We start from the raw sequence: 12,256 nt of genomic DNA on the forward strand, positions 1-12,256 counted from the left end.
TTGCATCTCAGCCTGACGATTCAAAATTTTGATCTTTTTTACTTACGTCTACATCCATCTATATCTAGAAAGTGTCGTTTAAGATCGCACGTGTCACATTTATCGCCGATGACGTATGGGCGGCAATTGCAGCGGGCGCGTGCGTCGCAAGTGTCAGAGAGTGCGCCGCGCCGGTCACACGTACATGGCTCACACTCGCCGCTCTCACCGAGGACCCACCCCACCGCACAGGACTCGCAGCTAATGCCCGAGTAACCTACAAGTTTCAGATTTCGTAAATTTTGAATAACTCACATTCCGAACTGAATGGCTTATTTAAACTAATTTATAGTTTCACTGTTCGTGCGAAAAAGTAAAAATTATATTATAATATTAGTCTTAGAACACTGAAACTTAAAAAAAAAAAGCATGAAAGGCCATTATAAAAAACATAACTGTTGCACTTTTTAAAGAAAAATGTATTCTTTATATTACTTTATTACAAAAAATAAACAAAATTGCATAGGTTATTATAGGCATAGATAATTTATACGTCTAGATAGAGCCCTTTGCTTCTAGACAACCGATGAAAACAGGTCAGGTTAATTATTTTAGTGTGTGTGAAAAGCCAAGTCAGTCATTGTGTGTCACTTTGTGTTAGTGTGCGTGCATTGCTCAGAATAGAGGTTAACTGTCAACCGCTCAAAAAAGAGGTAAACCATTTATTTCAACGTTCTCACAGCTGTCACAGTCTATCTAGACGTATAAATCTAAGGTTATAGGTATTTGGGTTCAATGTGGTGCGTGAGACGCGTAACCACGCCAACCGGTCTAACCCCACGGTTCAGAGGTTTTAAAAATGGCAGTTACTGTAAAATTTGCAAACGTCAAAGTGCGTATTTTCAAAATCAAAACGTTTATTGAACTGATAACATTGATTAACAATGGCTTAAGTTCAGTCATACACTTAATTTCATAACAATAAATAAATAATATCAAACAGATAAAATTAAAATTAATATCAAACAAATCAAATAAGATTAAAAAATATAAAACAATTAAAATCACACTAAGTAAAGCAATTCAATTCAAGCCTGCATTATCATTTAAATAATCGTGGATATTGTAACAGCTGCCGTTGCTGTTTAATTGACTTTTTGTGAAGGCTTTGAATTTGTTTATAATAGACATATTTGCTATCTGTTCGGGGAATTTATTATAGAAACGAATACATTGACATTTAAAAGAATTACTGGCATGGCAAATCTACCCTTATTAATCGACTTCAAAAAAGGAGGAGGTTCTCAATTCGTCGGTATGTTTTTTTTATGTTTGTTACCTCAAAACTTTCGACTGGGTGAACCGATTTTGTATAATTCTTTTTTTATTCGAAAGCTGGTGCTTCCCGTGTGGTCCCATTGTAATTGGTCCAGATCTGACAGTGGCATCTATGAGAAAACCATAAAAGTCTTAAATTTGCTATACATACGTATAGCAAAGTGGATGATAAATTTACGAATAACTCAATGTCGCACCAACCGATTTCGATGATTCTTTTTTTATCGGACAGGATATACTTCAAAGATAGTTTGATGAGAGTTTGGTTAGGTTCTGATTACGGAATCCATGACAAAGTAACGGAACTCTTCAATTCTTAAGAGCAAATTAACGATACTCGGCCGAATCTTTTTTATGCTATCCTATTTATGATATTTAAGTCATCTACCATAACATAGTTATGGTCAAGTAATTTTCGTAGTCGAATATGATGATCAATGGGACTCCTCAACGACTTACAGTACACTAACTGTCTGTAATCAAAATGCAAAGCGCTTACGTTCATTGCTGCATTGAAAAATTATGTATATCTACACATATTTAGACAAATTGTTAGTTAGTGTACTTTATATTCACTAAAAATCATAAAATAAAAAAAAAATAACAAAAAAAATAACCTACTTCAAAAATACTATTCCAAAACAATAGATATAATGTGCACTAAAAAGCATAAAAATAATTTCGCATTTTTATACAATCTAATTAATTAATCTAATTCTAGTTACGATTATTGTAATTTTTGGAGTCAGTGTCATCCAAGATAGGTTTGTTACTACATACATTATAGGTGAGATGTGCTTGAGTCGTGATGAGGCGAGAGGCGAGAGCTGGTCGCGGCGGAAAGACACCGATTCCAAAAATAACAATAATCGTAACTAGAATTAGATTAATTAATTAGATTGTAAAAATACGAAATTATTTTTATACTTTTTAGTGCACATTATATCTATTGTTTTGGAATAGTGTTTTCGAAGTCAGTTGTTTTTTTGTAAAAAAATATTTTCTAGTATTAATACTATGTAAATCACTTAGTTTTGTGAAATTGTTTTTATTCCTTTGTACAAACATCAAATTATATTTAGCGACATTCTAGATCCCATGTTATAAATGGCTCTAAAATGGTACGCTTTACAGTATTGATACCTAGACCTCATTCTGGTGCTTACCTGGTTGACATTTGCACAAAACTCGGTTGTGTGCGGGTGCGCAGGACACGGCCCGGTTGCGGTGCGGTGCGGGGCAGGGACAAGGCTGACAGCCCTCGTCCGGCACGCCGTAGTACCCGTTAGCACAACGCTCGCAGTGGGGCCCACTCGTGTTCGATGTACAGTTCTATAAATCATTGTTGTACAATGTAAAGTACGTACGCAAACGGGCAAGAGGCTCACGGGATGGGGAGAGGTGAGGCAACCGCCCATGGACATGCGCAACAACAGGTGTGTCAAGAACTGCGTTGCCGGTGGGAGTATGCTTTGCGTATGTATAATAAATACAGGATAAACAGGACACGGAGAGAAAGGCGCCTATTTCTGCCGTGAAGCAGTAATGTGTAATCATTACTGTGTTCGGTCTGAAGGGCGCCGTACCTAGTGAAATTACTGGGCAAATGAGACGTAACATCTTATGTCTCAGGGTGACCAGCGCAGTTGTAGTGCCGCTCAGAATTTTTGGGTTTTTCAAGAATCCTGAGCAGGATTGCATTGTAATGGGTAGCGCGTATCAATTACCATCAGCTGAACGTCCTGCTCGCTTCGTCCATTATTTTCATAAAAAAACATAGACGGCCAAACATTCAAAGACACTTCTTCTCAATGACTTATTTTTACTCTAAGAAGGCTCTGCCAATAACTGGCTACTGCAGACTTTATCAGCTACACATTTTCATACTTTACTGTATATTTTGATATTATCTTATATTTACCTATATACTTGAAGCATGTAAAGTGTAAAACATAAAAATTATTTATTTAAACAGGCTATTGAAATAAATCCTCATTACCGGATAAACTTGTTTATGGCTACTGTCCCAAAACAACATTATATCTAATCTGTATCTGTTGTAGCTACGCATTGTGTATAAAATTATAGTTTTATATACCGCTAGAATTAAAAACTTATCCCAGAAACGATTTCCTGTACTTCTGTTTAAACAATCGACAAAAAATATTATATGGTAAAGGTTATTATTAGTTTTGGGTTAAGGTTATTATTTGTTAATGGCAAATAAAAAAAATAAGTTTTAAGGAGGTAAACAGTTTGAAGTAAAACTCAGAATATTTTTCTGAAGGAAGTAACGTTAGTACTACGTGACCAAACATGGAACTCACCATACAATCTCCAGTGGTTGGATGGCACACCGTCGCTCGGTTATTACACTCGCACCTCTTGGGTTCACTAACGAGGTTGATCAGTATGGTTCCTCTGTTGTGCTCTATCTGCGGCGGAGTCGGTGGCAGCCAGAAGCCTGGCGCGGGTCTCTGGCAGGATCCAGCTCCGAAACCAATCCGGCACTCGCACATTTCTACTCCTGGAGCTGGTGCACCACGGGACAACCCAGCAACTGCTGTCTCCAACGATACGTTGAGTAATCTATAATCAATTCTTATTATTAAGCAGTAAATTACAGATTATTCACATTATGTTTCTTTTTGAATGAATTTATTTTAATTTGAATTTAACTTAATTTTCGTGATGATTCAAAGGATCCAGTATAATACTGTTTGAATAAATATTATTCGATATTCAATATATGGAATAATCATTATGCCATAATACATCATCATGGTTAGTATCACCATACCAACCATGAAGGTGGACATTAATTTTGCCATTTGACTTAGAAGAACATGAGCCATCGTTATATAAGTAACTATTATAGACATAATTATTGTTTCAACTTAAAAACTTGTTTATTTTTATTATTTCCTTATTACATTTTTTTGATAAAGGAAAGGAAAAAGGCGCATATATGCACTTCACTTAAAAATATATTCACGTTCGAATAGCACTTCAACAAGGAATAAGATGAAGTGTATTCTGATTTATGTCAAGAGACCGCGGAATTTCCAGGGAGACTGCACCGCAAGACAATGCACAAACAAAAAAAGCTGACCCCTTATCTAGCACAGATCTGAACTAGATGTACTACAAATTAAATACAATAATACTCGAAACGACACGTTATAAATATATCCCTTGAAAATTATTAAGATAAAGCAGTGAATAACCATGGAAACAATGCCATCAATTTCTTTTCAGGCATATGAAAGGCATGTAGCAAAGACACAGGCGGTCAATTCTAGCAGAATATTTTTTCATCTAGGTCGACGCTATAAAGTTATATTACTTCAAAAAAATATTGTTTTTGTTTGAATTGATTGAAAGCGTTATAATTTACTAATTTTAAGCTCGCCATAAGTGGTATCCCGACTTTTTTTTGTTATACGTGTTTTTTTAAATATATATTTTACTTAAATATATGAAACACGCGTGAATACGTTAATACTAAATGCAATTTGTGTTAAGTAAACTTACAGCACATGCAATGGGTCCTCGTATGTGGGCTGCCTGGTGGAGACCCTCACGAACACATGTCGTAGCTGCTGCAGCACCAACATTAGGGCACCCCGGGAGGGCAGCGCCCCCCGGCCGCGAACTTCCCACAGGGACTCGTGGAGGAAGACCGCGTGCATGCCCCTCACTGGAGCCGCACGCTGCATAAATCATAATAGAAAGAAAATGGGGTTTTAAGGACCAGTGAATCACCTTACGTCACTACAACTTTGATTGCGAAACTGAAGTGGCAGTGGGCAGGACACAAAGCTCAACGTCATAGCTCAAAGTCCTCGAATGGCGACCACGTAGCGGAATATGCAGTGTTGGTAGGCCCCCCACAAGATGGACCGATGATCTGGCCAAAATCGCCGGAATACGTTGAATGAGGGCAGCGCAGGTCTGATCATCGTGGAGATCTTTGGGGGAGGCTTTTGTCCAGCTCCAGCAGTGGAGGTCTTCCGGCTGATATGATGTTGATGATAACAAATTTCTCTAATTAAAATATCCTGGATTATCCTCAGAATGGAAAATCTTTCTCTTAGGACGGCTAATGCTAGTAGTTTTTTGCATTAAATAAATTTAAAAGCCTACATTTGTTAATACTCACCTCATAATAGTCTAGCACCAAGGAGCCTCCATGCAAGCTCACGAGTGGGAACTTCGCCAGAACCTGCTGAGGAAGAGGTTCTCCTCCCTCCTGCTCAACCCGGAACCTCAGCGCACCTCCGTACGACATGACGCGGTCTCCTAGGAACACCTCACCCAGCTCTGCGTATACGGGTACTGGTGGCCACGGTACTGATATGGTCACGTCCCGGTGCTTGGTATGGACCGCGAGGAAGGATTCTTGTTCCATCTGAAATATATTGAATCTTTGATGTGAAACATGTTATGCTGCAGTCAGACCGACTGTTGAAGAGGCAAACCATGTCATATAATTTTAAAAGGAAAAGGAGGACAAACGAGCGTACGGGGTACTTGGTGTTAAGTGATCACCGCCGCCCACATGATCTTGCAAAGGCCTTTATGAAAGGTGTACGCGCTTTTTTTGAAGGTACCCATGTCGTATCGACCCGGCATCACCGCACAAGGAAGCTCATTCCACAGCTTTGTATTACGTGGAAGAAAGCTCCTTGAAAATCGCACTGTGGAGGACCGTCACACATCCAGATGGTGGGGATGATATCCTAATTTGTGGCTGTGACTGTCTTCCTGTAAGGGCATGCGCCCTCATCGCACTGGGCTAGTATACCTAAAGCATAATAACACTGGAAGAATCCAAGGAGCGTTACTGGCCTTTTTACCCACATGTCGTATTATCTCCACTGCAGAACCTCATTACATATAATTAGGTGGTGCGTGGAAGAAACTTCCTTGAAAACCACACGGTAGAGGAACGCCAGACATTAAGATGGTTGGAATGATATTTTAATTTTAGGCGTGTCGTTAGAAGGTGGAATTCTGCGACATGAATTCCAACAGATCTTCGGACAATTGCGGTAAAAGACACGCAATGAAAAGAACTTTTTGTGGTGGTTGGATTTGTAAAGTAAGTTGGAGAAAAAACTGTAAAACAATAACGATTCTTAAGAATGCTTTAACGACGCATTGGGAAACCCACTAATATAGTTACACTGGAACGAAGTTGGTAAAGATTATTATAGCATAAATTATTTTCTTAATTATACCACAGACTGGAAATGCAGCGAATGGGGGTGTTCCTTAGGCCATTTTATTATAAATTTTTATTATATGATATGACATTGTAATCCATATCAAATCCGTCTCAGGTCTGAGGCACACTATTTCAAATGGGTGGTAGTTTTTGACTTTTAGTAAGTGATTTTACATCATCCGCTGCGTTCCAACTAGATACTACAGGCATAGTTGTAAAGTATGGCAACTAATACTACGTCCAAGTGGGTCTCAAACATTGTGTGACGCTGACGTGCCACATGTTCAGTTAAACTGCATAATTGAAACTAAAATCCCGGGTTGCGTAGTAAAACTTTGTAAAAATAATACTACAAGAAATAAGAAATTCACTGGGATCACATATCATCAGTAAGTATTTTGTATTTTATTAATTTCAATGTAAAATAACACGACGCGTATGTTACAAAATTTGAATGATGCCATTGAGTGTCAAGATGCCACACACACACAACCATCTAATAGTTGCCGTAATAAAAAATCTATTGTTCTAAGGTAGTGCCGTATCTAGCGCAGTGGAGACCATTCCTTAATCTAAGTTTTATATCCTTTTTTGAATAAAAATATTTGAATTTGAATTAAGTCAGCGCTTCTGTTCAGTAATATTAAAACATACTTGTCTGATATCTCCTCGCAGCAGGAGCAGGTGTAGTGGCGCGGCGGCATGCAGGGCTGCCCTCACCACGTCAGCCTGGGTGCACTTGGCACTGCGCCCGAAGCAGAAGCAGGCCGTGCAACCAACAGGGTTGGTGTCCGACAGACCAAACGTGCCCTCCAGACATGAGTCGCACTTGTCTCCCACCACGTTATCCTGAAATAAATATTCTTAAATGCTTTTTTGTAAAGGATTTTTGAAGTTATACTTCTTTAGGCGCGTTATGAAAAAATGATTAGAGTGAAATTTTAAGAAGCGCGCTCATCACTGTAACACAAAAGAAAGAGATTGAAGTTGGTTACTAAAATTTTCTGACGTTTGCGTCATTCGTTTTTTTTTTGGTTTCTTCGTCCATTATTAGGACAGGCTAAGGGTTCAATCCCATACAGCCGTATTCATTATTTAATAATCAATTGTCAAAGCCATCTTTGCAAGATTTATACAATATTGTTCTTTCTAAAAACGTAGGAATAAATCATTTTAATGATTTTTGCTTCGTTAGGCCAAAGAAGTATAACTTCTTGCGTGTGTACATAAGTACACATACACTTTTTTTATGACAATAAGGGACGAGACGAAACTATACTTGAGGAGCAACCAGCCCATAGGCGTCTGCAGAATACCAGCTATTTTGGTTCAGAGTTTATGTCTTTGTGTATTATTATTTTTTGTGTTTGTAAATATGTTTTTGAACTGATCAATATATATTTTCTTTATGTCTTTCTTTCAGACGAGCAGGACGTTCAGCTGGTGGTGATTGATACGACCAGCAGTGTTATTCTTGAAAAACCCAAAAATTATGTTTGTTTAAAAAATTTTTTTGACAGCTTCTATACTATTATTATAAATGTGAATGTTTGTGTGTTAAGATGTTTGGTTAGCTGAATGGATTTCAATGAAATATTATGATGTTTATGTGATTAATGTTATTTCAACGCGAAAAAAAAACAGGCAGGAAGACAGCTAGTAATATTATAAATACGAATGTTAGATTATTTGAATTTACACCTTACCTGCTTAAAAAATACTAATGAAATTTAGCACACTTGTTGACACTATAGAAAATACCTTCAATACATTTTTCCAGAAACTTCGAGTTCCCGAAGGAGAGTAATATGATTTTAACGTGAAAAAAGTACCAGTTAGTGACAATATAAAGCACAGCTACCTTGCAAGGACACCGTCCATTCTCATCGCATTCACAGACTCCTTCGCTGCACCTAGTGCCAGCAGGGAAGCACCTGCATGGTCTACATCGAGGTCCGAAGTATCCTCGCTCGCAGCGGTCACAGGCGGGGCCAGTCCAACCTTCCCGACAATCGCATTCACCGCTCTTCATATCACAGCTTTCTAAAAGGTAATTATTCAACCATTAACGAATTGTTACCAATGCGAATCTGGTAACACAAGGCTATAGAACCAATCTGTTTTTGATTTTCAAATTTATATATGAAAATTAATTGAAGTAGGCGTTACTTTGCGGAATTCCATAAATATCTAAATGCTTTGAGTTTTCTTTAGTGTTAATTCCGCCATTATTTGTCTTCAAACAATTCGACACGTGTTTCGCCTCTACATGAGGCATCCTCAGGCGATGTTAACTCGCCGGACAATTTTTTTTTTTGATATATTTATATACTACGATGCCGCAGATGCTCGTCGTATCGCTTCGCTCCGCTATTTGAGCGAAGCGAGGTAAACATTCGAAAATGATCAAAGGATAGTGATACAATTAAAACTTATTGTGATTTGATCAATCGGCTCAATTCTTAAATAAATATAAATAGCGCGTGCTAATTTAGAATTATTTGTAAATCATGTTTGTTTTTAATTATAATAATTGAATCAAGTCGAAATTCAAAATTTTGTCTCGACAATAACCAAGAAAATTTTGAAAGCTTTCTATGAGTTCAATTTTTTTTTAAATCGGTCCAGAAATGGCCGAGAAACAATTTAACACAGAAATCAATTGGAGTCACCCGGTGGGAGCTCCGCTCAGCTTCACTTCGCTCAATTCTTTTATGAAAGAGGAGGGCAAGCGAACGATGTTAAGTTGATGTTCGCCGCCCACATTCTCTTGCAACACCAGACGTATCACAGGAGCGTTGGCAGCTCGTTAGAAAGGTGTACAAAAAGATAAGTGGTGAAAGTAACAAACAAAAAGATATAGTAACCGGTTGTGGCTCCCGGTCCACAGGAGCAGGGCCTGCAGCTTGCTCCATGGCCCCAGTAGCCCCGCGAGCACAGGGAGCAGCCAGGCCCTCGACTTCGCCCCGGACACACACAGCGCCCCGTCGTCACCGAGCAAACCTTGCCGTCCCTACACGCGGGGCACGCTGCAACAATCAACAATTATTTATGAATTACACAAATAAAATTTGAAAACAAAATTTTATGAACGATGCGGGGCTCGAACCCGCGACTTCTTGCGTTCCGTGCGAGTGCTCTCCCAACTGAGCTAACCGTTCGAGTGACGTATCGTCATTAAATCTTGTATGCTTTGTTCAACTCACAGGTTATGGCTTCACCTACAGGTTCTGCTTTACAGTAATTGATAACCTGCTCAACCCCAATATTTGCATATTAGGAAATTGACTTGTGGTGTCGCTCTTGCAAATCCAAACAATTTGTTATGTTTTTAAAGTTACCCTCACTTCTGGAATTATTACACAAATAAAATATGAAAACAATTCCATTTGTGTATTAATCCCAGAAGTGAGGGTGATCACTTTAAAAACATAATAAATTATTGATAAATTAATTAAACTAAATACTTTTAAAAAAATTTAAAGTATCAACGATCACCGCATTTTAGCATAATTATGTTATATTATTTTTTAACAACATGTCGGTTACGCTCTATTATATGTGGCGTAAGACATTTAACGTTAGTAGCACAGTAATCAACCAAAATTACTTAAATAGTAGTTAATCTTAGCATAATCTTTGTTTTCGTTTTTATAATCATTAGACACCTAAAAATATACTGAGTTTAAGCTAAAACAGCCCAATCCAAAAGTCAAGTTCGCGTTTTATCACCCTCAGCAAAAAATCCTTATTTTTATGTCTATTTGAATTATTAAGTATCTGCTCACAAATTGTGTGCACAAGTCTTATAATATTATTAGATATATCTATTAATATAATGAGATCGAACTTTTTATTTGTTTCTGCTGCTAAAATTGCTATTATTTTAATATTTTATGTAATAGTATAGTACCTATATTCCTAACATATTATTAAAAAAAGTAATGGAACCTTTAATAAAATATAATATATTATTTAACAACAATAGTTACTCAACGGGTCACCAGGGGGCTGCTGAAAATGAGCGTTGTGTTGGTATTATACCAACACAACATGACGCTGAGTGCTGAGAGTGAGTGAGGACAAAAAGCTCCTTCTGATAACAATAACTGATACATAGTACTTTTAAATTAAGAAAATCACTATAATATTGTGCATGTATATCATATATATTTTTTTTTAAGTTATTAGTACTCAATTATTTTTTACCTCTGTAAGTCTTATTACTCATATTATTCTGTGTGGTTTGTTTTTGTTATTAATAAAGTTTTCATTCATTCATAGGTTTACGCAAGTAAAGTCTGAGTACAGTCGTTCTATAGAAATAAGACTCAGCCTGCAAGATCACAAACGACTACAGATATTAGGACTCGAAACAGTAAATATCAAAGTGATCGTAGTAGAAGTATCGAGCCTTAAATCGTCAACTACTTACGTTTGATTATTTGATTGTAGATTAATAGAGACAAGGGTTGTGCTCTGCCACCTACTTGAGAAGCTGTTACAAAACGCATCTCGCAATAAGACCCATAGTGCCGATGATCACGTAGTGGACATTTTGAGTCCATTTTGTGCACCCGTGGACATCAATAGTGACACAGTGTCAGTAATATCGTGCTCGTCATCACCGGCGCACCCCGCGCCCCCGCCCTGTCCAGCCGCGCACTACGAGCAGGTTATCAACTGTAAAGTAGATCCTGTAGATGAACCCACAACCTGAGAGTTAAACAAGCATACAATAATTTATCAACGATACGTCACTAGAACTGTTGGCGTACTTGGAAAGAGCGCTCGCACGGAAGTGGGTTCGTGTCCCGCATAGTTCATAAAACTTTGTTTTCAAATTTTATTTGCTGAAGTATGAGAAGCAGTGATAAATGTAACATACGTAGACAGCCGGTGGGTCCAAAGCCATAATAGCCGGGAAGGCAGCGATCGCAGCGCGCGCCCGTGACGCCGGCTGCGCATGCGCACAGCCCGGACACTGGGTCGCATGCCGCCGTACCGGCACCGCACTCGCACCGCCGACACTGTCCTCGCTCCAGACCCCAGTACCCTTCCTGCAAGCAATTATAACTTTGATACAATAGACATAATTATTATATTTAAGTACCCTCTTAGAAACGAACAGTCATTTCATAATGTGTCATAATAGTATATTACGCACCTAAGGAGAAAAGTAGGTTAATATTCCGCGGGTGGCAATGTCCTACTTATCTCACGTGGTGTGTATACGATTTTTTTCTCTTCTGGATGAAAAGCTCGCTTTTAGTCCCTGGTACGAGGGACAAAAGTCGTCTTGCCGGGAGAGAATCGGCCACTTTTGTCCCTCATACCAGGGACTTAAAAACAGCCTTCCATCGAGGTGGGAAAAAAAAATATTTATTTAAATAGTAAACCTACAGTTTCCTCTATTTTGACTAGATTTAAGTAAGAAGGTAGGTTGCAGCGAGTACGCTAAGATAGCTTGGGCACTTCATAATGGGCTTTATGACAATCATAATTATTGACTACTGAAGAATAAAAAAAAAACTATAGCATTTAACTGAAGGACTAATCAATGTCAATAACGTCACTGCTCAGTAATCACCACCGAGTAAGATGAAGTTTTAGTTGGCATAATTCGCGATATCAATGATTTTTGAGATGTCACGCCATAAGCTGTCACCATTTCACACATGAGATTGCATAAAATAACTTAATATTATA

At 38.1% G+C, this 12,256-nt stretch overlaps 1 protein-coding gene across 1 annotated transcript in view; it reads right to left on the bottom strand.

Moving 5' to 3' along the window:
- Positions 1-12,256, bottom strand: part of LOC126979869 (laminin subunit alpha-1) — a 118,227-nt gene that overhangs the window by 36,365 nt on the left and 69,606 nt on the right. The window contains exons 3-11 of the mRNA XM_050829416.1: positions 11,436-11,607; positions 9,415-9,576; positions 8,409-8,590; positions 7,202-7,396; positions 5,480-5,728; positions 4,852-5,030; positions 3,645-3,906; positions 2,484-2,649; positions 47-256 (exon numbers count right to left, since the gene is read on the bottom strand). Of these exons, the coding sequence (XP_050685373.1) occupies positions 47-256; positions 2,484-2,649; positions 3,645-3,906; positions 4,852-5,030; positions 5,480-5,728; positions 7,202-7,396; positions 8,409-8,590; positions 9,415-9,576; positions 11,436-11,607 (1,777 nt within the window). The remainder of the gene's footprint in view (positions 1-46; positions 257-2,483; positions 2,650-3,644; positions 3,907-4,851; positions 5,031-5,479; positions 5,729-7,201; positions 7,397-8,408; positions 8,591-9,414; positions 9,577-11,435; positions 11,608-12,256) is intronic.

This window comes from Leptidea sinapis, chromosome 4 (genome assembly GCF_905404315.1).
Source record: "Leptidea sinapis chromosome 4, ilLepSina1.1, whole genome shotgun sequence".
NCBI lineage: Eukaryota > Metazoa > Arthropoda > Insecta > Lepidoptera > Pieridae > Leptidea > Leptidea sinapis.